At 34.0% G+C, this 27,838-nt stretch overlaps 2 protein-coding genes across 2 annotated transcripts in view; both read left to right on the forward strand.

The window, feature by feature from the left end:
- LOC142340232 (fructose-bisphosphate aldolase C-like) overlaps window positions 1-16,943 on the forward strand; it is a 19,072-nt gene extending 2,129 nt beyond the window's left edge. Inside the window, exons 2-6 of the mRNA XM_075390754.1 lie at window positions 3,604-3,837; window positions 6,695-6,836; window positions 7,848-8,106; window positions 8,476-8,690; window positions 16,745-16,943. Of these exons, the coding sequence (XP_075246869.1) occupies window positions 3,604-3,837; window positions 6,695-6,836; window positions 7,848-8,106; window positions 8,476-8,690; window positions 16,745-16,831 (937 nt within the window). The 3' untranslated portion in view covers window positions 16,832-16,943. The remainder of the gene's footprint in view (window positions 1-3,603; window positions 3,838-6,694; window positions 6,837-7,847; window positions 8,107-8,475; window positions 8,691-16,744) is intronic.
- A 7,693-nt stretch (window positions 16,944-24,636) lies between these two features.
- LOC142339615 (endothelin-converting enzyme homolog) overlaps window positions 24,637-27,838 on the forward strand; it is a 106,110-nt gene continuing 102,908 nt past the window's right edge. The window contains exon 1 of the mRNA XM_075389779.1: window positions 24,637-24,759. Coding sequence (XP_075245894.1) covers window positions 24,721-24,759 — 39 coding nt within the window. The 5' untranslated portion in view covers window positions 24,637-24,720. The remainder of the gene's footprint in view (window positions 24,760-27,838) is intronic.

Here is a 27,838-nt window from a genome sequence, read left to right on the forward strand (position 1 = left end):
TTTTTGAGCCAATGAATTTTTTAAGGCTTGGAATTTGTTCACTGGATAGCCTCTAGAGACACAGAAATGATTCTTAAGATTTTAATATCACAATTTTCAGCAACCTGTCATTAAAATTTTCAATTGCTTTTTTCAGGCCTTGCTGATATAATATTGCAGCAATTTCAGAAACAAAAATTGGTTTTGAACATATTTTTGAAATAGGTGTATTTAAAGGGGTCAAATTTTGCCGGAGGGGTAAGAGCTTCAAAGTTTTAGCAATAATTTTATTTTTTTTTGATTAATTGATTGTTTGTTTCTCAATTTTTTCAGATGATTTTGTTTGTTTTGGCTGGCCTTGTTCTATTGATCTGCTGATCAAGTAGAATACATCTAAGTTATTCATTCAATTCTTTGATTTGTATATCAGGACTTGTTTAATTTTTTTTATTCACACATTTTTCAATGACTTTCATCTTTCAAAACGGGATAAACAGGTAAAGCCCAGCGGGCATTAAGTTTCATTAGTGGCCAAAGTGGGCTTTAGAAATCTTTCAAGTATTTATAGTGGTGCAGCTGCTGGGATGGCCTTAATTTAGGGTTTAAAGGTCATTTTTAGGAGTTTTTGGGCTCAAAAAAGGTGCATTTTTTCATGTTTTTTGTAATTTTTTGTTTTGATGAGTCTTATGTTGAAGTTTTTAGAAGTTGATGAAGGCCTTTTGCGAGACAAAATTGCTTGTTATGACCGTTTTTAAGCTATATGTTTTGGTACTACAAACACAAACACGCAAAATGATACTAATTTTGGCAATTTTTATCAGGTTTTTTGAAAATGTCTAATTTTTTGAGTTTTTAGCCCTAGGTGTCAAGAAACCCCCCCTAGAGTTTGATAAAGGCTTTGATGATAGATTACTGCATAGTTTTAGTGGTAATGGAATGCCAATCATTTTCATGCCATCATGAATTTTAGTATTTCTTGACAAAACTTGCAATTTTTTTCATATTTTTTGACATTTATTGTCATTAATCAAGTTGTTTGAGTCCCAAGGGCCAGAAAATCTACTCAGGGATGGATAATAAATTACTGAAAAATTTATAGTTGCCATGGTATAGGTTTCAACTTTTCAATATCACAAATTTTAGCAATTTTTTTGACAAAGATCGCATTTTTTTCAGGTTTTTGAAAATTTGCGTCATTTTTTCAGTTTTTTCGGCTTCAAGGACCAGGCAATCTCCTTTGAGGTTTGTTAATAGGGCACTGCATAGTTTCTAGTAACAATGGAATGGTTTTAATGTCTCGAATTTTGGCATTTTTTTGATAAGATCTGCAATTTTTTTAAGGCTTCCTTAAGTTTTTTTCAGTTTTTGATATTCGTCCATTCTCAAGTGCGAGAAAACATATTCCATGTTCTGATAAAACGTTACTGCATGCTTTTAAGTTACAATGAATTTAATTTTAACAGTTTAACGTTTCGACTTTAGAAGTTTTTTGATAAAATTTTTCAAAACTTTTGTATTTTATTTATTTTTTTCTTGTCTCAGTAGCCAGGTAACTGCATCCAGAGTTTGATAATATGTTATTGAATAAATGCTAGGGGGCAATTGAATGGCTTTAAACATTTTAGTAGAACAATTTTCTATTTGAAGTTTAAAACTTTTTGAAAAAAATATTGCCTATCGATCTGAGCCAATGAGTTTTTTAAAGCTTGGAAATGGGTTACTGGATAGCCTCTAGAGACATAGAAATGATTATGAAAATATTTATATCACGATTTTCAGCAACATTTCCTTATAATTAGCAATTGATTTCTTTTCTAAATTTTTTGTTCATTTTCGAGTTAATCGATCTTAAAGGGCCAAGGAATATTTTTCAGGTCTTGCAGATATAATAGTGGACAGATTTCAGAAACAAAAATTGGTTTTGAACATATTTTTGAAATAGGTGTTTTTAGAGGGAAAAAATTTTGCCTTAGGTTTAAAAGCTTCAGGAGTTTTAGCAATGATTATTTTTTTGTTTAGTTTTGATTCTCTTAGTTTCTCATCTTTTTGATGATTTTTTTGTGTTCTGGCTGACATTGTTCAACTGATCTGCTGGTCAGGTAGAGTTTTTCATTCAATTCTTTGAATTGTTTTTCAGGACTTGTCCTGCTATGTTTTTTTACTTCGTCGAATAAAAATTTCGCTTTACTTTGGTTCACAGCTTGTTCAACATTTTTTCTCTAGGCTATTTGAACTCTTCTTTCATTCTGCTGAAAATGTTTTAAACAGCAGTTGCTCAGCAAAGCAATTCAAAATGAACAGAGTCAGTATCAGAAACGAAATCAGAATTAGAAACAGGATAAAGCCATGAAGCCCATTTTTATATGCCCGTTACTCAAAATTTGTTCTGGGTTACCATCTCTAATGCTCATTGGTATTGATAGTAGCACCTGTGTGGTCGCACTACGAAACAGGAGTATGTTCAGCTCCAACATGACATCAAAATAGTTAGCACTCTAAATTTATTTGTGTGCAAAAATCGTTTTTTCATTAGTTTTTTCTCTTTTAATCCCAATCTTGGTTATGGGAATTAACGGCGGCTATTTTCCGGCAATCTGCGGGGTATGTTTAATGTTAGAAAAAAATCTTGGCGGAACGAGGCACTTCGTGCGCTGACACGAGGGAGCTTGCGACGTGCTGTACACGAGTACCGAGGGGGGCTAAGAAGAGTTTTGTGCTGACTAATATAGAGAACCAAAGAGTAAGGATAGGTTAAATTCCACTCAAGTGTTTGAAAATTGCAAGAAATTTTGACACCTCTTCAAATAGCACTGCAATCGTCAATCTATCTACTCGAATCTTCTGTATCCAATCTATATCACAATTTCTGAGTTGATGTTGTTTCCCTCAATTTTGCATTTAAAAAACAGTGAAAGCAAATCTTGGTTGGCCGAAAACTTTGCAGAGGGGACAAAAATTTAGCAGATAAATTGAAAACATCGCTGGTGTTATATAATGTGCTGCTTCACGTGCATTTTTAACGAATAACTCAAGATTAGTTTGCCAAGTTGGGCCTGCCTTCAGCTTTTAGCGCCTGATTGTTCTAATCTGGGTTTGCTAAACTTTTTAATCCGCTTAAAAATAATTCGAGATGAACTAAATCTTTTGATAGGCACAATCGGTTTGTGGCTACTGACATTCGGGATGGTATTGGTGCTCTTTTTCATTTTTTGTTAAGATGTCACACCTTTTTCAATGACTGCTGCAGTTTTGACGAAGTTACATTAAAAAAAACATGGGCAGTCAGTCCGTCTCTCTGTTGGTTTTTAGTTATTAGAAAGGAAAGCAAGTGGAAGACGTTCATGCTTGATGAATCATACATTGGCCACAAATAGTTTCCTAGTATTCTTAATAACGTCAAATGTTTTCTCGATATCGTGGTTATCTTACAAGGATCATAAATGATGTCAGTTAATCATATGGAAAAATAGATTGTTTCCTAGTAATCATACTAGGATCTATGGAACAATTTGCGTATGTTAAACATCATATTTAATTTTCTTATGAAGAAAAGAAGAGAAATCCACTGTTCAATTAGCGCTTTCGTATTTTAACGAACAGCTAAGGCAATATATGATTGTTTAGAATATACCGTCAGACATTATTCGAACAGGCAGCTAGAGTGAAGCCTTACATCGGAGGAGTGATTCTGTTCGAAGAGACGCTCTACCAAGTAGACCCAGTGAGCGGAGAGAGGATCGTGAGGCTGCTCCAAGCACAGAACATCACTCTCGGCATTAAAGTTGACCAGGGAATCAAAGACCAAGAAGGGTGTCCAGGAGAGGTGGTCACAAAGGGCTTGGACGGATTATCCGCAAGGTAATTGATTGTTAACAAATTATTATGGAAGGGAAGGGGGTTGAATTGGTCTCTTGAAGTTAAACGCTCTGTGCGTGTGACATGTGAAAAAATTAAACTCGAAATATTAAGTTTTCTTTGATTTGTTGTCATAGTTTTTTGCATAGTCAGCTACTTGCGTTGAGTTTTGATGATAATTGTTCGGAGGGTTTAATTCTTGCAGATTGTCTCGTAAAAAGAGAAATCTCAGTTTTCCTGAAAGTGGCTAGTCGATGCCAAATTGAAACATTTAACTCTCCTCTCGCTCAGATTAAAAATGAACACGGTATGAATCTTTGAAAAACAAATAATATTGATTCACTTCTTGATTTACGGAAAACAGTGGAATGTTAAAGGAATTTGAATTTCTCCTGCATATTTATATAGCACGAAAAAGTTGTGGAAACAGCAGTGGAAACAACATCCACTATTAAGACATATAAATCCAAAGTTTCATCAGGAGTGGAAGCTTGCAAATACTAACGTATCTTAATTAAGCGCCCTGATATTATTTGAAGAGAAGTTTTGTTAGCGTGACATTTTGTATGATCAAGCTATATTTAAGTGCATTGACTAGTTAACTTCTATACAGGTCATGGTTTCTTTTTCAAGCTCAGGTAGTATTTTTTGTTTCAATAAAAGATTTATCAATATTCTACCGCGATACCCCAGAGATGTCCGAGTTGAATTTCGTTTTGAGGTTTTTCTTTGTAAAATGCGAGTGGTTTTCGGGCGAGTATTGTAGAAAAAATTTTGATTTGCGGTCAAAATCTCATTACTTTGTTTGAATGTAGCCCAAAGTATGATCTAAGGCTTATTAAAAGCAACTGTTTTATGTATAGTTCATTAATTGTTAAAATATTGAACTCGAATAAGGTTGCAAAGATGGAGTCACTTGGTTTGTTTTTTAGGACAATTCTCAATTTTTTTGTAACCATTCAATTTTTTGCAGCTTATTTAACGTTGTTCCACCATAAATAAGAATTCCATACTCAAAATTGGGACCACCTTAGTTTTGTTTTGCAGAACATGAAATGGCGTTGCGACTGCAAGTTTTCCTTAGCCTTGCAATTAATCCGACCCACTTCTTTAATTTTAAACAAATGGATTCCACATGTGCTTCGAAAGTTAAATTCGTGTTTCGAATTACTCCTAGATATTTGTAGGTTTTGCACCTTTGAACTGCGCAATTTTCATAGTTGATGTTTGCCTTGCTTTCAAACAAATTCCTTACAAATGTTTTTTGACTCGTTTAAATCCAATTTATTTTGATGCGGCCAATGTGAAACTAAATGAATTCCAATATTTAATTCTTCAGAAGTTGGTCTTCATTTGAAAAAGATGCTGGTTTCGTCGGCAATACGAAATGGATAATTTACAAGCGTCCACAAAGTCAATAATGTACAGTATAAACAAAACTGGACCCAGAACAGAACTATCTGTTTACTATCATTTTTTACTTTCAGTTCTGTCGATATTTCATTTTTCCATAAACACTGTGTTCTTGATTTGAGATATAAAGAGAACCAGCTCAAAACCTGACCCCTAAATTCAAAGCTTTCTGATTTTTCAACTGCAGCGAGTGATTTAGTGTCGAATGCCTTTTTCAAATCTAGGAAAACTGTGGTGCTATTGTTCCCTTTCTTTTTACAACCTTATGTTTACTACATTGACGAGTGCATCAACTGATGACCTTTGACTGCGGAAACCAAACTGATTTTTCGCCAAGAATTTTGAATTTCCCAATGTAGTCGACAATTTTGATTTTTATAACCTTTGCAAAGATTTTTCCAATTGACGGCAAAATTGAAATTGGTCGATAGCTATTGACATCATTTCTTGATCCCGGTTTGAAATGCGGTTGGATAATTGCTCGTTTTAGGCTCTTTGGGAATACTCCGCTCAGAAAAGGTTCGTTGATATAATTAACTAAAAATGGCGCTAAATTTAGTCAAATCCCTTAGAGGTGTTAGTGAACAGATCCTTACCATGCAAAAAAGATTTTTGTAGGCTTGCAATTTGTGAGAGCACTTTTACCACATTTGTGTCAGATAGAATCATAGACTGCTCTTCAGTATAATTAGATGAAGGAAAGCTTATTTGAGGTAATTTGTTTATTAGTTCATCTGCAACATTTACAAAGTGTTCATTGAAATAGTCAGCTATGGTTTTGGGGTCGTCAGTTCCAATATTGAAAACAATGTTATAATTCACATCAATTCTGCTTTTCCTGCCTATCGTTTTTTAATGATTTTGTACATCTTCCTTGAGTCCCTACCACAGTACTGAATTTTGTTTTTCATGAAAAACTTTTTTGCGTCGTTTATGGTTCGAGTGCTCTTTCTTTTCTGTTGAAAATGTCGTTTTTATCCATGTTTTTTTTTGGTTCTCAATCATTTTGTTCTTGCATTGTTTCTCTTTGCAAAAAGATTTTTTATTCGATTTGTGACCCATAATTTCCTATTTTTCTTTTGTTTGATTTCAACCAAAGGCCGGTATTTGTCGACTAGATTTTGTACGAATAGGTTTTGTTTTGTTACAGTATTTGTAAGTTTTTCAATATTTGCTTCAATTCGGTAATGTTTTCTGTGGTAAAGTTCTTTTAGTTGGCCATTTTGGTAAAGCAACATGAATTTCAAAGCTTTTGAATAGCATAAAAAGAGCAAGAAAGAGCAACTGCTTTGTTTCGCTTTTTTGAGAAAGGAATAAGATTATGATACATGAGCGGGAAAATATCGTTACGGGGATTGTAGATTATAGTTACGACTTTCCTTCATAACGCAAGTACTGCCAACATATATTTGCGTCCACAAAAACTGAGTGATATTGTTTGATATAGGTGCAAGCAGTACAAGAAAGATGGCTGTGACTTTGCCAAGTGGAGAGGGGTGTTGAAAATCCAGGCATCGGGAACTCCCTCGGATGCAAACATCAAAGCAGTCACTTCAGACCTCGCCAAATACGCTCGCATGTGTCAGCAGGTGAGGAAACGGGTAACAGTTAACAAAAAAATTAAATGAAGGTACTGTGCTGTCGGTTAAATGAAAATGGAACAGTTTGTTTAGCTCCAATGTATATAACTCAATGTATGTTGACAATACGTACATTATGAAAGGTGATTAATTAAGCTCAGATGTTTTTTTGCTCTTTTGTTCCGATATTAGTCGTTTGCCGAAAATTGATGATATCGGAACTGGTAGTTGGAATGGAAAAATTTCCTTGAAAGTAGCAGGATAGGTAAATTGCTGTTCAAGGCTCTGCTGTCATAACGTCACATGAATTTTTTGAGTCTTTAGTGATTTGGTGTAATGTAAAATTTGTCACTTGGGGTTCGGAGTATTTTTTTTAGATAATCTGATTTTTTTTAAAAAAAATTGCATAGGTAGGAAAAGTGACTAGCAGAAATTCGAATACTTTTAGTTCTAATTTTAACTCATAATTTCTCTCATTCAATTCTTGAAGCCCGTGTCGGAGAGACCTATAACCGATTGTGTTTTTAATTGGTCTCGAACGAAGTTTCACTTGACGCTTTTGTTCTAGAATATTCTTTGACTTCTTTCATTTGTGACTTTTTTCATTTTTGAGTGATATAAGTTGCTCTCGTTCTGAAATAAAGTTCGTCGGTTAAACGGACTGTGAGCAAAAAGAATTCAAAGCCTTTGTAGCTCAGTTGTTAGCCGAAAAACAGTGGGGGAAGTTTTTTTTCACCCATAAAACATTTCGGATCTATTCTGTTTTGCAACAGAATAGATCCCCACACCTTAGTAAGATTTTATTTTTTACGCCCCCCAGGAGCACGTGCTATTTTCTTACATGGTAACATGCTATATAACAACATATAATTTGTAACTGGGGGCGTAAAAACACTGGGGGCCAGAACAGAATAGATCCAACATTTCTAAGCCACTCCCCCCTCGTAAATTAAATTGCCCCGTCTATCGTTTGCGAGAAATTTGCCCGCCGTGAGTCGGGTATGTTTTGGTATATTTTAGAATGGACTGGTGCCTATAGTGGAACCAGAGATCCTGCCAGATGGCGACCATTCCATAGAAGTGTGCCAAAGGGTAGCTGAGAAGGTTCTTAGTGCCCAATACAAGGAGTTAATAGAGCACGATGTGTACATTGAGGGAACCCTGTTGAAACCCAATATGGTCACCTCAGGCCAGAGTTGTGTGGACAAAGCTGGACATGATGAGATTGCGCTGCGGACCGTCACTGCATTCAAGAGAGTTGTTCCGCCAGCTATGCCAGGTGAAACTACACTTTTTTAAATATAATGAATCTAGAAAACTCTGCAGTTACTGAATTTGAAAAAAAAGCTATTTTTGTTCCGTAGAAAAACCATTTTTAGGGTGATTTTGTGATAAAAACGGTGTGCAAAAGTGAATGGTTATTTTTTGACGTGCAGGTAAGCTGATTGTCAATGTTGTGTTTTATAATTCAGTCAATTGAAGCTGCATTCCCAAAGGTTATGAAAAATTTTTCATAGGTTTAGTAACGATGTTAACTGCGAATGTTGAATTGAGCATTATAGAACATTGCATATAAAATACAAGTGGTGGTGAACCCTGCTCTTTTGGCCTGACCAAATAAGGGACTTTTCTGTTTGTTCACGTGCAGGTGTGGTGTTCCTATCTGGTGGAATGTCAGAAGAGGACGCCTCTCTCAACCTCAATGCCATGAATTCCCTCCGCCAACCACCTCACTCCATAGACATCCCATGGAAACTGAGCTTCAGCTTCGGCAGAGCCCTCCAGGCCAGTGCGATCAAGGCATGGGCGGGTAAAGACGAGAACAGAGCTGCATGTGGAGAGGCATTCTATCAACGGGCTAAGGTAAAGGGAACAATAATTGGAGTTGTAGTATGAGTGAAAGGCGTTATTGCCCAGACATCATGTAATGCTAGTCTGGAATTTTTTGCTCTGTCATTTTTGAGCCCTGGACTATTGATTGGAGGAAGACATAAGTAGTAGCATTCGAAAGCCCGCGAGTAGAATGGTTCTGCGAAGGGGTTATTCATTTTCGTTGTTGCTGAGATAATGTGTTTTTTTATAGCTGCGAAGCTGTAAGCTGAGCGTAGCTATATTGCGGTGCTCTTGGTTTTTTACAATTCAAAGAATTTGAATTGTATTGGGGCGCTGTCTTTTTTTTTAAGATCTGTTCACACATTTTCATGATTTTTGAAGTCAAATTGGAGTAGTGATTTTGGTCACGCCGAAACAGGAAGTGGAGCGAAAAAGCGAGTGGTTTTGCGGCGTAAATTTTTTTCGCTCCAAATTTAAAGTAGAGTGAGAAAATGGTGTTTGAACAAAAATTTGCTTTCTCGCTAGTGGTTTTTTGTTCACATGCGGCAATTTGACTTCGATTTTTACTGTTTTTTCGTTTTTTTTTGATCGGATTTTTTTCTAAATGGTTTTTCCAATCCATTCATAGTCCGTTCTAGATCTAGTTTTCTATTTAGTCAATGAAAATTCTTTGAATTGTACGTCAGGACTTGTCCTGCTATGTTTTTTTTGTTTCGTCGTCTGGCGCTCTTTTTTCGTTTTACATTTGTTCACACAGCAAAGCTGAAAAAGTCAAATTTTCTGAATGAGTTCCTCCTCTTACTAACGGCATATGCGCGCGTGACGTCAGTTCTCACTCGCTTTAGCAAAAGTCTTTAGGTTATTTGCGTGATTAGATTTTGATCATACGTGACTTACCTCACTCAATAAAATGACTTTTGCATTTAAAAACTTAAGTTTAATTTGAATTTGTTTAAGGTCAAAGGAACTATGTGCAATAAAGGTCGCTAATAAGAGGCTTCTGTGGAATGAATTTTAACAAGCTTTATTGATTTTTTGCTGAATGTTTTTTAGCCTAGTTTTTTGAGCGGCGTCGATTTTTTTTTCAATTTAGATCTGTATCTGTTTCTATCTTTATTATATGGCACGCAGGTCTATTCTTTCGCAGCTATTCTGGCAATCTGCCGGCTATGTTTTTTAAAAAAAGGATCTAGTTGATCATTCGAAAAAGATGGAAATATTGAGTTTAAAATGTATTAGCTAGATAACCACAATGATAATGCCCTCATTTTGGCGCTCCGAAAGTTAAATGTTTATTAATAGCCGCACAGCGATAGTTGGGGCTATTATGGGCCTTCTCTTGGTTTTTTTACGACTCGAAGAGGAGTATTGGTTTTCTCTCGGTTTTTACGACTCGAAGATGAGTATTGGTTTTCTCTCCGTCTTTTTTTTACAGGAAATAGATTTGTTCACGCGGCATTTTGACCTAAAAGCGAAAGTGAGAAAAGCTGCCTTGATGAACAGATTTCCGCTAAGCGAAAGAAGTTTTTTGATCATGCGCTGCGTTTAGTGAATGACTTTTTGACTTTGAAAAGTTGTTTTTGAATGGCACATATAGATAACCATTTTTAGCCGTTTTTTTGTCTAAGTGTTCCAATTTTTTGCTTTTAATTTGGTTTCTTGTAGAAATAAATTGTATTCGATACTTTATTGAAATGCTAACCTCGGAAATTGATGCCACAGTGTTTTGCAGAGCCTGAAAATGCGTTTCAAGTGGAAAGTTGGTGCATATTTCTTGATTTTTTAATTAATTTTTGGCTTTTTTCTATTAATTTCTTCTTTTTTGGATCTTTTAACCGTCTTTTTGTCAAAAATCTGTTAATATGGCAACTTCTCTTTGATATTTCATATACTCAAGGCCTCTTTCTACCTCGATGTAATTTTGTTTTATAAAATTGTACATATGCTAATCCGATTTTGATAGTTTTTTTCCGATTTTCGTCAGGTTTTTGTATTTTGGTTATAATTGCTGGAAATAGTAGTCTTTTTGGGCAACATGAGGAACTTTAATTTTGTTTCAATAAAAGATCAATCATTTTTTGGCGTTAAGTTTTCGAAAAACGGTAAAAACTTCTTCATAAATGCAGTCTTAATAGTTTTTTGACCATTTTTTTGCAAAATGTTTCAATGTTTCGTTTTTATGAATTCTGCTTTTTGTTATCTTCAGGAGGATAGATCTTTGTCTCGGATGACTAGTTATCTTTTCTGTATCTTGAATGCTGAACAATGAAAGGTATTCATTTTCCTTGAATTTTTTAAATTGATTTTTAACTTTCAAAAATCAAGAATGTTTTTTTTTGTTACGGTGTTGCTTAGATTGAACCCAAATTCTTCACATTCGGGTTAGTATCATCCTAGCTTTGGCCTAGCACCTACATTTATTTCTGGTATATTGATTTTTTCAGTTGTTAAAAATGAATGATTTCAGCTTTTTCTTAGATTTTCGTCATTTCTTTGGTTTGCAATTGATTTCATTCAACATATGGCAGGACTGAAAGTTTGATAGCAAGCCTTTTCCAAAATTTCCACTTACGACTATTTACTGCAACTTTCTTCCGGTCTTGGTATTAATTTAAACGATTTTTTGCCTTTGATTATTCTTCTGCTGCTTATGTCTTTTCTATGATCAATTTAATTTTTGAATTAGTATGAAATCATGTTGTCTTTGCATTTGTACAACGAGGACAAGTTGTGTGTTGTTTTTGTATTAACTGCGGTCATTGGAAGTGCCATTATAGATTTTATAGGTGTCATAATAGGTGTTTTCTGATTATTAAATTTGAGCTTTCTTTTTTGAAAAGATTTAACTTAGTTTTTAAGATTATTATCTGTCGTTTGCGTTCGCAACCTTTTTCAGATTAGAATCATGAATTATTTGAGCGCAATTGATAACCCTGTCAGTTTTTACAGACTATCAGTTATCTGACCACTTTAATTATTTTGGATTTTTTAACGTTACCAAACGTTTTCAATAATATAAAATTTTGCTTCATTTTGTTTCTCTTGTTGACAGTGGTTTAAGTTTCACCAATTTTTAGAGCACACCTGGAGAGGTAGTGAGTTAATGGTTTTATACAATAAGTAGTGGCTTCCGCTGCAATTACGGTTTTGTTAGTGAAGTGTTAACGCTTCTAGTCGCTTCCGGATTTCTTCCGGCTATGTTTTTTTACAGGAAGTAGATTTGTTCACGCGGCGTTTTGACCTAAAAGCGAAAGTGAGAAAATCTGTCTTGGTGAACAGATTTTGTCTAAGCGAGAGAAATTTTTTGAGCATGCGCTGCGTTTAGTGAATGACTTTTTGACTTTGAAAAGTAGTTTTTGACTGAATTGCTCATATAGACAACCTTTTTTAGCCATTTTTTCGTCTAAGTGGCCCAATTTTTTTGCTTTTAATTTGGTTCCTTGTAGAAATAAATTTTATTCGATACTATTTTGAAATGTCAACCTCGGAAATTGATACCACAGTGTTCTGCAGAGCCTGAAAATGCGTTTCAAGTTGAAAATTGGCACATAATTCTTGATTTTTTAGTTAATTTTTGGCTTTTTTATTTTAATTTCCTCTTTTTTCTATCTTTTAACCGTCTTTTTGTCAAAAAATCAGTTAATATGGCATTTTCTCTTTGATGATACCTATACTCAACGCCTCTTTCTACGTCGATATAATTTTTGTCCATAAAATTGTACATATGCTAATCCGATTTTGGTAGTTTTTTCGGATTTTCGTCAGTTTTTCGTTTGTATTTTGGTTATAATTGCTAGAAAGTTTTTTTGTGCAACATGAGGGACTGTATTATCGTTTCAATAAAAATTCAATCATTTTTTGGCGTTAAGTTTTGAGAAAACAGTTAAAACTTTTTCATAAATGCAGTCTTAACTTAAAAGTTCTTTGACCATTTTTTTTGCAAAATCTTTCAATGTTTCTTATTTATGAATTCTGGTTTTTCTTATTTTTTGGTCTCTTCAGGAGGATAGATCTCTGTATCGGATGACTAGTTATCTTTTCTCTGTCTTGAATGCTGAACAATGAAATTTATTCGTTTTTCTTGAATTTTTTAAATTGATTTTTAACCTTCAAAAATCAAGAAAGTCTTTTTGTTACGGTGTTCCTTACATTGTGCCCATATTCTTTACATTCTAGTTAGTATCCTTCTAGTTTTGTCCTGGCACCTAAATTTATTTTTGGATACTGATTTTTTCAGTTGTAAAAATGAACGGTTTAAGCTTTTTCTTAGATTTTCGTCATTTCTTTGGTGTGCAATTGTTTTCATTCAAGAGAGTTTGATAGCAAGCTTCTTCCAAAATTTTCACTTATGACTACTTACTGCAGCTTTCTTCCGGCCTTGGTTTTAATTTAAACAATTTTTTGCCTTTGAATATTCTTCTGCTGCTTATGTCTTTTCTATGATCAATTTTATTTTTGATTTAGTATAAAATCATGTTGTCTAGATTATGTACAAAAACGAACAGTATGTGTGTGTTGTTTTTGGTCTTAATTGCAGTGATTAGAAGTGTAATTATAGGGGTTTTCTGATTCTTAAATTTGAGCTTTCTTTGAAAAGATTTAACTTAGTTTCTAAGATTATTATCTGCCGTTTGCTTTCGCGATCTTTTTCAGATTAGAATCATGAATTATTTGAGGGCTATTGATAACACTGCCAGCTTTTTCAGACTATCAGGTTTTTAACCACCTTAATTATTTTGGATTTTTCAACGTTACCAAACGTTTTCAATAATATAAAATTTTGCTTCATTTTGTTTCTCTTGTTGACAGTGGTTGAAGTTTCACCATTTTTTATAGCAGACCTGTAGAGGTCGTGAGTTAATGGTTTAATACAAAAAGTAGTGGCTTCCGCTGCAGTTACGGTTTTGTTAGTGAAGATTTAACGCTTCGAGTCGCTTCCGGATTTCTTCCGGCTATGTTTTTTATTTCGTCGTCACTATTTTTGTTACGACCATATGACGTCACAACCACTTCAAATCTGCTGTTTGTTCATTCGTTCATGCAATTTTAACTGAAGTGCGTGTGTGACGTCATTTTTCGCTCTTAGTGGAGCGAGTTTTTTTGTTCATTTACGTGGTTAAATTTTTGGTCACACGTGACTTACCTCACTCTCAAAAATGACTTCCTCACTTTGACATTGATTTTTGTTTACTTTAATTCGAAGTGATAAGGTCAAATGGGTGTGTGCCACTCTAACTCAATGTTATTTGAGAGCAGCTAATAGAGGCAGCAAAAACTTATACAGATTTTTAATCAAAATATAACATATCAGCCTTCAATGAAAAGGCGATTTTTTTTGGTCTGTCTTTTTTTACTGTTTTTTTTAGACTGCAGATCTACGAATCTATGGCGGCTATTTTCTGGCCATCTGCCAGCTATGTTTGGCACTATTTTTTATTGTAATTTGTTTAATAGTCGCGAAGCGATAGCGGCTATTATTGGGGACATCGTAGTTTTTTTACAATTCAAAGAATTTGAATTGTTTTGGGGCGCTGTCTTCTTTTAAGATCTATTCACACATTTTCGTGATTTTTGAAGTCAAATTGGAGTAGTGATTTTGGTCACGCCGAAACAGGAAGTGGAGAGAAAACGCGAGTGGTTTTGCGGCGTGAATTTTTTTCACTCTAATTTTAAAGTATAGTGAGAAAACGGTGTTTAAACAAAAATTCGCTTTCTCGCTAGTGGTTTTTTGTTCACCTGCGGCACTTTCTCTTTGATTCTTACTGTTTTTTCAATTTTTTGAATGGGATTTTCTAAATGGTTTTCCCAATCCCTTCATAGTTCATTCTAGGCCTATTTTTTGTTTGAAGCAAATTTCCATTTCTGGCTAGTGGTTTCTTGTTCACATGCGGAATTTTATCTTATGTGGTATTTTAACTTTTCTGTTTTTTAAAGTTTTTTTTGAACTGATTTTTTTAAATGGTTTTCCAAATTCACTCATAGTCCGTTCTAGGTCTATTTTTTTGTTTATCATTGAAAATTCTTTGAATTGTACGTCAGGACTTGTCCTGCAATGTCTTTTCATTGATCTGCGGGGAAAACTCTCTGAAGTAACGACTGAGATAATTGACTGAATTACCGTTTTGTGAGTTCTCATAAAAACTAGAATCTGTACTTTGTAAGAAAGTTGGAACGAGCTAACAGAAGCCTTTTTGAGAATGCTAGAGGCGTAAATCAAAAAAAATGTGCGGGAAATTTTATTTAATTCGCTCAATTTGTTAAGTTTGCCTTGTTTAATTTTGGTGTTTTTGTCTTCAAACTTCGTGGCAACCAAAACTGTGAATAGATCTTGAATTGCCTAGCAAGGTACTTCAAGAAACTGCTTGCAATTAAAATGAAAAGCTTTTTTTGTCCTACTTCGGCGTGACAAAAATCAAGATTTAAATTTTTGTAAGTTTTCAGTGGGAAAATCCAACTCTTTGATCATATCTTAGCAAGAAATCATCGCAAAAGAATTCAAATTCTTGAGAGACTGATCTATGGGTTTGAATCGTAGTGGTGAAGTTTTTGGACCCATAAAACATTCTAAGCTACCCCCCTCTAAATTAAACTGCCTCGTCTGCCTTTCGTTCCAGAGAATTTAATCAGGCAAAAGTAATTTTGATGTTTATATCGAAGTATTGTTCAGTTGGTATAATTTTTTAGCTATTTTCACAATAATTTTGTTTTATAATTTGCTTTCATTTGACGAAACAGTTCGTGCTTTGTAATACTACATAGCTCTCCGTAGTTAGTGCTTTCAAAGTTCTTGAGTTTTACCTGCTTTTCTTTATTTGTAGCTTTTTGGAGTTCGTTTTGGTTCTGAAAATTTTGAAAGTGTTTTCTAAAAAAACATTGAGTGATATATTAAGTTTTAGCGCATTTTAAGCTTTTTTCACAAAGGTGGCATTAATAAACAAAGATATCGGTTCTCAATGATGCATAATTTTGATTCATACAACTAACAGTGCTGAGCTGCGGATTTTTTTGACTGTGGCAATCATTGTTCGTTGGTTGTTAATGACATGACTTTTTATTTTAAATATAAAGTCAGGTTTTGGGTTTTGTTTGTGTGCTTTTTCATTTGTGGCAATCATTAAAAGTTAGTGTTCTTAAAAATGCATATATAAGGCTCATTTGCTTTTATTAAATAAAATTATTGAAAGCGATGCCTTCCCTCTTATTAAATAAAATTACCAAGGTCCTGAGCGGTTATTCAGAATTCAGTATTTACAAAGCAAAAATCTTAATTTTTTAATCTGGAACTCTGATCTGATATTTAAAAAATTAATGAGTGCTTGATGCGTTGAATAGAAAAGGATTGGAATTGGTCATCAATTTTTAAATGTGTTCCTGTTCGTAAAATACAATATTACGAAATTTTTATATTTTAAATACTCGCTCAAACAGAGGGGAGATTGCTTGATCCATTGAAAATTAATGAGTAGGAATATTGACATCTTTTACTTAAACTTTTCTTCACCCAATGAGCAGGGAGTAAAAGCTGAAGACTGAGGTAAAGCACAACAGACAGAAATCAGAAACCGAAGATAGATATACTTACTCATCGTGAACTAATAATTCGGAGTGAAGTCAATCGTATGTATGATCAAAATACAACATCAATGGGCCATCTCAGAAGTCATTAAACTCTTTTAAAAAATTCTAAGTGCTATCTGTTTGTTGTTTCTTTTCTTCAGAGTGATCAAAATTCTGATAACCAAGCTGATCTTTAGAATAAAAATTTTCGTCTCAAAAAATGTTGGAAATTATGATTTATCAATGATTTTAAACTAACAACTGGGTTTGCTATCTTGATAAACAAATCAAGTTGTTATCGATTAGTAATTGCTAAATTGTAGAATGATGGTAACCAGATGAATAACCGACGGTTCATAGTTGAGTCTGTTAATAGAAAATAGCTGGATTTTCTTTCCCATCATAGAACTAAATTAGTGGGACTATGATCTATATATTGCTCCTTTAATGTAGGTGCCTATAATGGTGTTACATTTTTGTTCGGGGTGGTCTATACCGAAGTGGAAGTGAGTTTTTGTTTGTTACAGGCCAACGGTGAAGCTTGTCACGGAATGTACAAGGGAAGTGGAGACGCCAACACCGACTCACTATTTGTGGCCAATCATGTCTATTAATCCTATTTCAACGGTCAATGCACAATAACTACGAATCATTTATATAATAAACGGATCTTTTCCGTTTGTGCCTTCCAGCTTAGTGGGCGCATATTATTTGCACCCCCAGACGCACGTGCAATATTTTTAAATAATGATATACCATGTAGTGACACGTGCTCTGTAACTGGGGGGGGGGGGGTGCATAACGTACTGGGGGGCACAAACGGAAAAGATCCTAATAACTTACAATAACTATTACCAACGCACACCCCAAAAATGTCACCCATTATGATAAACCTTCTCTTTGCCTTATTGGTGCAAACTGTTTGTCCTCAGGGTTTTGTGCCTTATTTGTTCCTCACCTGTGCTGGAAAAATTGCTGTACATTTGAAAGTTTCTGTGTAGAACCTGAACTGAAGTTTTTCCTTGTAATTATGCTTTTAAATTTTGAAATTTGGTTTGGATATATTTGTATCGGAAAATAAAAATAGCTAATAAACTCCTTTTGCGATAGTGAATGAATGAGGCCGATTTATAAGCAGCACAAAGACCATTTGGGGAAAAATTTTCTGAAGAATAGTATCTGAGCAATTTAAAAAACCTCTACCATTCTTTGCGATTAAATATTGCCTTTGGGGAAAATCGACTTCCACTCATGGAAAGGGGTTCCGATCGTTAGGAGGGTATTTTTCATTGAGTACCTTAGGCTGTGGGAACATGCCAGCAAAAAATACAGTATGGTACCAAAAAGCTACGTACACCTGAAGATTTTTTAAAAAGCATTCCAAACATGGAATAATTGCACGTTTTGAGTTTTGGATTTGCACATCTTGGTTAATTGGATTTCAAGTTTCTGACACGTTTTCTTTCTGGACTATATGCCGGCCATTCCAGTACCTTCCCCTCCTTTTTTGAACAAAGTGGTTTAACCACCTTTTCTGTTTAGGCGGTGAAATGAGAGAGAAATTTCTCTTAAAACTTCAAGCCCTAGTGCAACTGGTGCTGATGAAGCACGAATCCTACTTTAAAAGTAGAAACCATGCTCTACGCAGCTTTTGGTGCCATAGTGTATATTGATGCTTACGCCAGACGCAAGAAAAATTTTAAACGAAGTTCATGTCAATTATATTAGTGATGCGGTCTTTTGATGTGATTTTTTGCAAGACCGCGTTAACGTCTGACCCTTTTAACTCTTCGTCCTCAAAACGGCATAGACAGGTAAAACTCAGAGGGCCTTAAGTGACACAGCAGCTCTCTTACGAGCCTGATTAGTCTCCAAGTATGCGATTCAACGAAAGTGTTTTTTAGGAGACAATTAGATGTTATGAAGGGCAGTTCTCTTATTCTTAAAAGTATGAGTTTGGCACCTCAGCCAGCCATTAGTTTCAGTTTCTAAAGATTGTGTCACTAAGTTTTAGGTTTGAACTGTTGGTAAATTTGGAGTAAATAAGTCAAAAAATCATTTTGGTCATTTTCATGGACAACTCTTTCCAAAAATCCAGTCGAATTGTTAACCGGATTGGTCGGATCAAACAATTCAGGCATCCTCTGGTTTTAAAGTTGAAACGTTTAATGATTTCGCTGGCAATTTTAACATAAGAAAAAAATTAACAAAAGATCAAATTTTGAGCACAAATTACTGAAAAGGTGAACAACGGAAATCAGTCGAATGGTAACAAAACATTAGACCACCATAACTACAACAGACAAAGTTCAAAATAATTTTTAATATATTTTTATACTAAATGGAATTTCTATTGATCCCACCCTCGTTTGTGTGCGCCAAATAATCTGATCGGCCAGAATTGAAAGAACAAATTATGGAGCATATAGTTACTACACCTCCGCCCATTGTGTTTGGAACAATAAGACCTCAAAATCTGTAACACTTCTGAGTTCATTACCTGGTCATTGCAAATCAGAGAAACTTGAAAAAGTATTTCAATGCAAATGTTTTTGGGGATAATAGAAAAAGTTGTATTCGACAAAATCATTTGAATACGGCCGTTGAAATTTATTTTCAAACAAGAAAGCTCATATGGAGTTTTTCATTTAATTGAAACGCTTTGGAATCGGCAATTTTGGTCCAGCAGACAATTATTATCTCTGTAAAATCTTTATCTCAACAGAAAATAGGTCAATGTTGCGCAATGTTTATAATTCGAAAAAACAAACCGAAAGAAAAAGCAAGTTTGAGACAAATTCCAAATTCAAAGAAGCTTTGAGAAGAAAATTTTTTTTGAGCTTCTACGGGCCACCTAAAAAACTCCTAATGCTCGCTAGACAATACGTAGCTATTATCTGCTTATTATGCTTTTTCAATTACTACTGACACTATTTCCGTTAAAACGAACTTAAAACATTAAATGTGTTCAGTTGATCCTCATTTGAAAATCACGGGAAGTGTTATTATAGCAAATGGGCTAAAAAGTGTTAAAAAAACACAAGTTTTCGACCACACAATTGACTCGTTAACGATCGCATTACCAGAAAGTGGTTGGGACCTTTCATTGGCGACAATAAGTTGCAAGTTGACAAAACGAACCACAAAAACGATAAAGCTTAGAATTCATTATTCAAATCTCTTTAATTTATTAGCTATAAACTGACAGCAGTAAATAAGTTCAATTAATCCTCATTCGGAAGCAAATGATAAGTCTCAGCATTTGGGAAAATTTACAACAAATTAAAGAACAAAAAAAACTGGCTAATACAGCAAAATGAAGAAAAAATTGAGAGAATTATACGATAGATAATTTTTGAAAAATTCCGTGTAAAAGTTCTTTAATTAAGTTTTTTAAACAGCAATGATTTCCTTATGATTGTAAGGATGTGACTGCAGAAGAACTGTTAAATATTAACAAATACATTAAAATACAGCATGATTTAAGAACGCTAGTATTATCAAAGCAATTAAATTCACTGGCTTTTAACGGCAATCAATAAATGCACTAAATTACACCTCCATGGGAAGGCAATAATATCATTTGTCCCTAAGTCATCGATAAGGCGTCACAGTAAGTCTTAAGACTCTGAAAACAAAAACTGACAAAAAAATACAGACAAAAACTAAAAATTCAGAGCAAAGTGCAAGAAGTGTCAAAGCTTTTTCTGAAAACTATTTATGGTAAATTGAACGACTTCTCAACGCCATTGAGAACCATTAAAAAAATAGATTTTGGAGTTAAGATTTCAAACAAAATCAAAAAAATGAAAAATATCCAAAAATATGAAAAGATTTGGCATCAATAGTTAGAAGACAAAAACCTTAACCAGATTATTTTTGTTTTCATTGGAAAGAATAGGTATTTTGGCATAAGTGGGTACAAGTTCACAGAAGTGGCTCACCTACAACTTCACAGAACTATTTCAAATTTTAGGATCGTTTAAAAATCAAAAAAAGTTTTTTTAGGTTCATTTACTGCTCCTTTGGAAGCCTTTAACGCTTCATGTAAGCAAGTCTATGGCATAGGACTACGCAATTTTATTTTAAAAATTTCAAAAAGCAGATCCAAAATTTCTTAAAAATTTTAAAAACTCAGAATCGAAGCCGTAAAAAACACGACCAGTTCCTTGAAACAAATTTTTTGTTCTTTGGGCCTTCACTGAACGTAAACGAGTTTTTGTCATTACTGGAACTTTGAAAGGAAAAATTACTTTTTTCTAATTACCTAAATAGCAAAGTTTATGAAAAGTTTTTTAATAAACAACAGCTCGACAGTAGAATTGGAACTTTTTTGATTTAAAAAAACTTCCCTTTGAGACCAAAAGTAACTCTTTTTTTGCCTTTTCTCTATTAAGAACACATAATTGTTTCTTTTTGTAGAGTAAAATCTAATTTTGAACGAACATTTTGATAGGAAAAGTCTTAATTTGAACGAAAGTTAAAGCTAAAAGTGAACAAAATCATGCCAAATATCAAGTGTTCACACAAAAATTTAAACCTCTATAACTCCTCGAAAAAAATAAAATTCAAAAAAAACTGCAAATTCTTCGCTGGACAAGTTTGTTAATGATACCACTCACATTTTTCTTCAATGAATATATCGATCGGCCAAAATTAACTGGACAGGAAACCCATTTGAGTGTATAGTTGCCCCCACAAGTGGGCTCGGACCAATTAAATTTTAATTAGTATTAATTAAGGCCAGTTCTCATATCTTTTCTAATGATGTACAAGTTAATTTGGTTAGTTTATGTTTTGTCTGATGCTTTTTGCACTTTGCTGTTAAGTTTTTGTTTAAATAGACATCAAATTTTGAGTCTTAATTAATGCTTGTCGTTAATATTTGATTTTGCTGTTTGTCTTGTCTCGCAGCCTCATTAATGGCAGATCTCAGTGGCCTTCTAATGTGGTATTATTTCGAAGCACATTACTGAGCCTCCTTGTTTAAATAAAAATCCGTCATATGATCATTCGTTTTTTGTGCAAGTGTATGAATCTGATGCTGAGCTTCTTAGAAAAAACGGCTCCTGAGAACGGCACTGATTAATTTGTCTCAATCTGGTCATAAATGGTATAGGGCTTGGTTAAAGTTTAGGCTGGGTCTTAAGATTAGGTTTTTCCTTCATTATAGCAATTGATACTTTTTTTACAATTTTGGGTGATAATTTCGGAGCATTTCATGACACTCACAGACTCAGGTCTGGACAACCCTTTCTAAATAATACCCTAAATATATAGCCCTGTAAAATAACCTCTCTACAATACACCTTTTTAAGATACGCATTTTAGGTATCTATAATAAGCGCTGGAAAAGTAAAAATAAGCAGATGCTGCGCTATTTATTGAGAGGGGATTTCTAGGTATATACAAATACCCTCAGATCCTTGGGGCTAGAATGTGCACACCTTTACACCCCTCCCCCTCATAATTTGTAGCAGCACCGCGCCAATGGGAAGCGAAAAAAGAATGGCACAGGGAACGAGAAATATGTAAGTGTATGTATGGATATGTGTGTGTGTGTGTGGGGGGGGGGGGGTGGAGGGATGAGGGGTACGAGTTGGGAGGTGTGTTTTAAAAGAATGAACAGATCTAGAGTTGTATGTTGAACTCACAGACAGATTGGTGACGTAAACTGTCCATTTATGCCCTGAATACTTTTTAGCCCTTGAGCTAGAAAAGTGTGATAAAATTTATTGATAAAATTTTAGCTCAATAAAAGAAAATGTCACTCAAAAGACCTTCAACACGACAATCATCAACTTCGAAGCTTTCTTTTGTTGCCAACATTTTAATTGAGTTTTTGTTTTTTTTGTCAAGTAGCTGTAAATAATTACATTCAGGGAGAAGATAACTGTTAGAATCACGATTGCAATTTTAATAAAAATTTTGTTCTTGCAACAATTTTTGCTCAAATTATGTCAACTTTATCTGATTTTTATTAGAAATACTAGTTTTTCAATGAATTTTTGAATAGAATTTTTGAAAATTTTAACTAATTCATTTGTCATTAATACATTTGAAGCGCTCAAGGGCTTGACCTCCCACCCTTCCTCCTCCTCCTCCCTTCCCCCCTGCCTTCCTCAACCCCACCAACCAAACATCGCCCAATTTACGAAAAAAATGACCGACTTTTAATTTTTACAAGAGTGATTAATGGACCAACGAAGAACATCTTATAAAAAATAGAAAAATATAGACAATTAATGTGGTGATTGTTTCGAACCTTTGAGAATTTAAATTGTATCGTGTAGTGATCAAAAGTTGGACATATCTTATCAGATAACTGGTTAGCGAACGCACCTTGTTTATATCTATCGGTTATTGAGACAAAATCAAACAGGGATAGACAATTCTAATGGCCGCAACCTAATAGTAGTTAGAAAGGCTATATTGTGGAAGTGGATTAATGGGAACTAATGCTCGTTTAGTTCAGAAGTGGTAAACAAGGAAGAGCTCTAACAGCAACAAACTTACTCCCCAGTTCCTGTTGTTCACGTGGACCTTGTTTACACTGTTAACCTCTTTCTCTGTTCTCCACTTCCCTAATTTAATCCCAAAATACTCCCTCTCAACCTTTGTCTGATCCTGTTTCAGGCTTATTGTAAAAATACTCGTTTTCACTACAAAAAATTAGAAAACTTATCCTAGTCTCAATATTTTTCGGGCAGAGTATAACAATTTCAGAATAAAAATATTTAAGCGTGACTTTAAATTGTCAAAATTAATAGCTTTTTTCAACCTCGATAACTTTGCTTTCACGCCATCCAGACTCATTGTCTAACAGAACAAAAATCAAATATTTCATATTATTATCCAAGTTTAACTATCTTTTTTTATAAATGGCTGCTGCGGCTGCTTATTTCAAGCGTGAAATTAATCAGACCTCATTATTTTAGGCGAAAAATGTTAAAAATGGTGTCATTATTACTTTGCATTGACTAGATTTTAGGTCGAAAATCAAAACACACAAAAATTTTTGTCGCCCTATTAATTTGACGAAAAGGAAATATTGAAAACAAACTTGCAGGAATCCCTTTTCAGTAAAAAAAAAGTAAGCACAGTTGTATATAGCAAAGTTGCAATGTTGTACAAAGTAGCATGTCAACCTTCCAGGGTACAATTTTTGATCATCTGTTTTTTTTTTGTATTGCAACACGATTCTATTCCCTGAAATCTTTCAGAGTCTACATAGTTATGTATATGTAAGTGTGTGTGTTTTTTATTTGTTGAAAAAGTCTTGTAAACAAAAATAATAAACTTAATAATTTTCTTTAGATTATCTGTTTTAGGTTGATTCGCATTGACTTAACTCTACACAGACTAGTTATTTGATTTTAATGAAAACATCGAGGATCGGTAATGTACGTTAAGCACACCAAGTTCCAAACCGCAATAAGTAAAGTAAAAAGAGGTTCAAAAAGTAATATGGGCTTAACCAAGACAGAAATCTTCAACTTACAGAGCTTTTTTAATATAAATTTGCTTGCATTAGGGAAACTGTTTGACTAGTAGACAAATAAATATTTCAAATTCCATAAACTTCTGCTTTTCTGGAACTCTATAATTTTAACATCCTATAGGTTTTAACATCCTGAACTCAGCTTGAAGCTTCAAAACAATAAAATGAAATTTTTGACAAAAAAGTTTAGTATTGATGCGCAAATAATAGTTCACAGTGTGGCGTGCTAGCCGAGAGGTAAGTTGTGAGAGTTCAATCCCCTGCCTCCGTGAAGTTGTCTGTGTAATGATGAGCTCTTACTTAACCATAGCTTCAGGTTGATCATAGCCTGACCAATGCTGGCTGCAATAATGGTACCACGTGAAAATCTGAGACGCAAAAAAGTGGCCGTAGTCATCAAAAAAAGAGCATTCATGCTCACCAAATGAACAGTCTGAGATGTGGGGTATAATTGAAAAAAGAGCAGCTGAGAGAAGGCTACTGCCAATACACTGCAGACTGAAAGCCTAATGCTGGCTCCGCATTTATATATATATATATATATATATATATATATATATATATATATATATTATTATATATATATATATATATATATATATATATATATATATATATACACGTTATGAGTAAAACAATGTATAAAAATAGCACGTGCGCTTGGGGGCGAAAACTTATATGTCCACTAATTTTTTTCGGGGCGGGGGGGGGCAGAATAGATGGAACAAATCAATTGATAAGTGAAATTGGACATTAAGTGAACGGGTAGACATAAATTATCAATTAGCCATAGAGTTTCAAAATTGACGTCTGTCACACATTGTAAAAGGGAAACAATAGGGACTACAACAATAAACTCTATTTCATACAATTTGCTTAACTTCATTTAATTGTCCGTTTCGTCTGTTGAAGTTATCCATTATTTCGAATTGTAGTTATCACTTCCTTACTTACAGGTTATGAATTACAAATTCGAGATTTTAAATCAACTTTTCGACTGAAATGACTCCAGCCGCTGACGAAAATAGCAAGGCAAATGAGGTTAGTTGATGGCTTTCCTACTCAGTCTATTTTTTTTTATTTTCTGTGATTTTTGTTGAAGAAGTTTGTTGTTGAACTTGAAGCCAATTTGAACTGTGTCTCAAAGCTCTCTCTCTCTCTCTAATCGTGAACTAATAACATACTTGTGAAAAATTGACAAACTCGAGCAGAGGAGGGGCTTTGGTCGCACGTAATGTTTGATTTTGATTTCTTGGAAAATCATGTTTAGATTGAACTTTCATTTTTTATTGTAATCATTGATAGACTAATTTTGTGTTGCCATAGATAGAAACACAAACACAAAATTAAGTTCTGGTAAATTTTCTTTAAAAAAATCTCCACTTCCCAGAAACTGTCACGTTAATGATTGCTCTCAACTTGCTGCTTGAATTTCAAAGTTACCTGAGAAATTAAGTAGACAGCACCTAAGCTTTTTTTAATTACATTGTTAATACACCTCTTTATGTTATAAAACACTTGAGCTATTAAAGTAAATTAACCGGAATGTACTTAAAAGATATAATTTTGTACCAAAAAGTTAATAAATGTTAAAATGTTGTGAATTTTGGCTTGTCTTGACAAAAAGTTAACCACATCGTTAACAAAACCTATATTTCGTCCTGAAAAACCTTGCGCGTTTATCGCCCAGTTCTGCTAATACAGCCTTTATATGACGTAATATATAGTCTTTGGCGTATTTGCAAAAACTGACAAAACTGTGCAACAACCTTTAGGGCTCACAGTGGAGTGAATGATCTTTTTTCCAGAAATGTCTTCAAAAGGTGTTCCACATGGAGCACATTTTGCAACTTTTTGATGAAGCTTTCGTTAACAAAAAGAACTCGTTAGTCGTAGTCGATTCTTAATATCTGTCCTTATGTTCGTCCAGCAACTCGTTAAGTACAGTTTGACGCTTCCTTATCAGAAATCGAATCCGAACTATCACTTAATCGTTTATATTATTTTTAATATTTAACTGCTCCTGGAAGTTATCGTCTTGATTAAAAGTTCTTCACATATCAGCTAGTTGATCGCTGGGTAAACTAGCGCTAAACTGTCATTTTTTCTCAGCAGCAGACCGGACAAATCGCATTCATAAATCTTCCCGTTTATCCTATATTTGAAATTTTTTAAAGATATTTATCGTCATCAGAATTATAAACAGACTGTACTGGTTTAATTTTGTGTCCAATCCATTTGAATTGCAACATTCTGTTTTCAAATACCGTAGCCCTTTCGAATACCTTTATCAACTTCTTTTTTTCTTATATAGTTGAACTTTAACGTAAAAACATTTCAATTCATCTGAAATGCATTTAAAATCAAATTTATGATGAGATTGGATTTTTAGAAAACAACAACATGCAGCTCGTTTTTCATCGTTAGAGAATCTTGCTAAACGCGCACATTATTGAAGTTCGTCAGGAATTTTAATTTTCAACGGCGTTTGGACTCACAACAATGTTAGAAGATTTAAATTTGATTCTTTTTCGCTTGCCTTTTTGGTGTCATATACACTCAATGACAAAAGTAAACGCTCAAACTGCAACTTAACAAGGTAAATTACTTTTGTTATAGTCAACATAACTTCGGCCAGTTTCTTTTTTTTTGTATCAACTGACGCATAATCATCAGAAGTTTAAGAGATTTAAATTCAGAAAAAATATCAAAATAACAGCACTAATTATTTAAAAATGCAAAAAGTAGTTGGCCAGTTTTTTGTAGGCCGCAGTATTTTGAGTCCAACGTGAAATCTGTTCAAACTGTGCATGTGTCATCAATTTAAGCAAAAGTCTGAACTAAAAATTAAATCAAATTTTGATCAAGTTGAACAGATTTCATGTGAATTCAATTTACTACTGCTTATGGAGAACTGGCCAACTGCCAAATGTATTCTTTCTGTAAGTACAGCTGTCAGCTTTTCTTATCTTTAATCTGTCGACATGATGATTATGCTTCGATTGATTTTGCTTCAATTTATGTTCACTAAAACTGACTTCAAAAACGAACAATGTCAACAATGTTTTATAATGTTAAATTTTAACTTATGCGTTTATTGAGTTGCAGTCAATGAGTTGATTAAACTTTAAAACAAAATGGAAGTTCTACGCTCCAGAAATTTTTTTTACTTGCCGAACTCCCCTTCATAAAATATTTAATGAACACTTAAAAAACTTTAAAAACTTGATTCACTCATAAATAATTTCTGATACCAAGTAGTATTTTGATTTTGAGGTTCAATTCTAAACTCCGCTTTAGATTTTATTATTGGACATAATTCAACTCACTTTTTTAGTCTAATTTATTCTTTCTTTGAAGATTAGTGTTTGATGTTTTATTTCCCATTTAAGATGTCCATTTAAAACAAATAGAGGTCAGAGAGTTATATACAACCACCATTATGCCAGATGAAAAAAGCCGTCAGAAACTTTCCACGGTGTTTTATGGGGTAAGACAGGTCAACCAATCAACTCTTTAATTAAATTAATTTTGATCTGCTACAATTTTTAAACGCTTTTATTAATATCTAACTCAAACGCTCTTTCATCAAATTGTTTTTAGAAAATTGACTGTGGTCAGTTGTGCATAATTTGCTGCTTTTTTTCGATTACAGCATGATTGAACAGAAGTCGCTCATTAAAATCGTGGCAGTCATGTTCTAAAATTTTTCAGCCGTGGACTACTGATTTTATTGCTACCTGTTCTCTTACTTGAAATTTGATCAAAAGTTATCAATGCGTGGTTTGATTGAGTGCTATAATTCTCAGAGGAGCGCAGCAATTTTCCGCTGATCACATCATCAGTGGATCGAACGTAACACTTGTTTTTGTCGGCCTGAATTTCTTAGGTTTCCAGAATTTCTAGTACATTTATTGTCTTTTTACAATAAAAAATCCGTAATTTTAATCAAACTTATTTCGATAGTTACACCAGGAATTAGTCAGCGCATTTCCAATGAAAATTTTACTCTGATTGATTGTTTTCTCGTTGTTTACTCTGCTAGCCAATAAGTACGATTACCGCCAATAACAAAAATTAGCAATCCTAGAGAGTCCGCGCTCCACGAAGTGAACTGGGT

Source organism: Convolutriloba macropyga, chromosome 5 (assembly GCF_964194025.1).
Source record: "Convolutriloba macropyga chromosome 5, txConMacr16.3, whole genome shotgun sequence".
Classification (NCBI taxonomy): Eukaryota; Metazoa; Xenacoelomorpha; order Acoela; family Convolutidae; genus Convolutriloba; species Convolutriloba macropyga.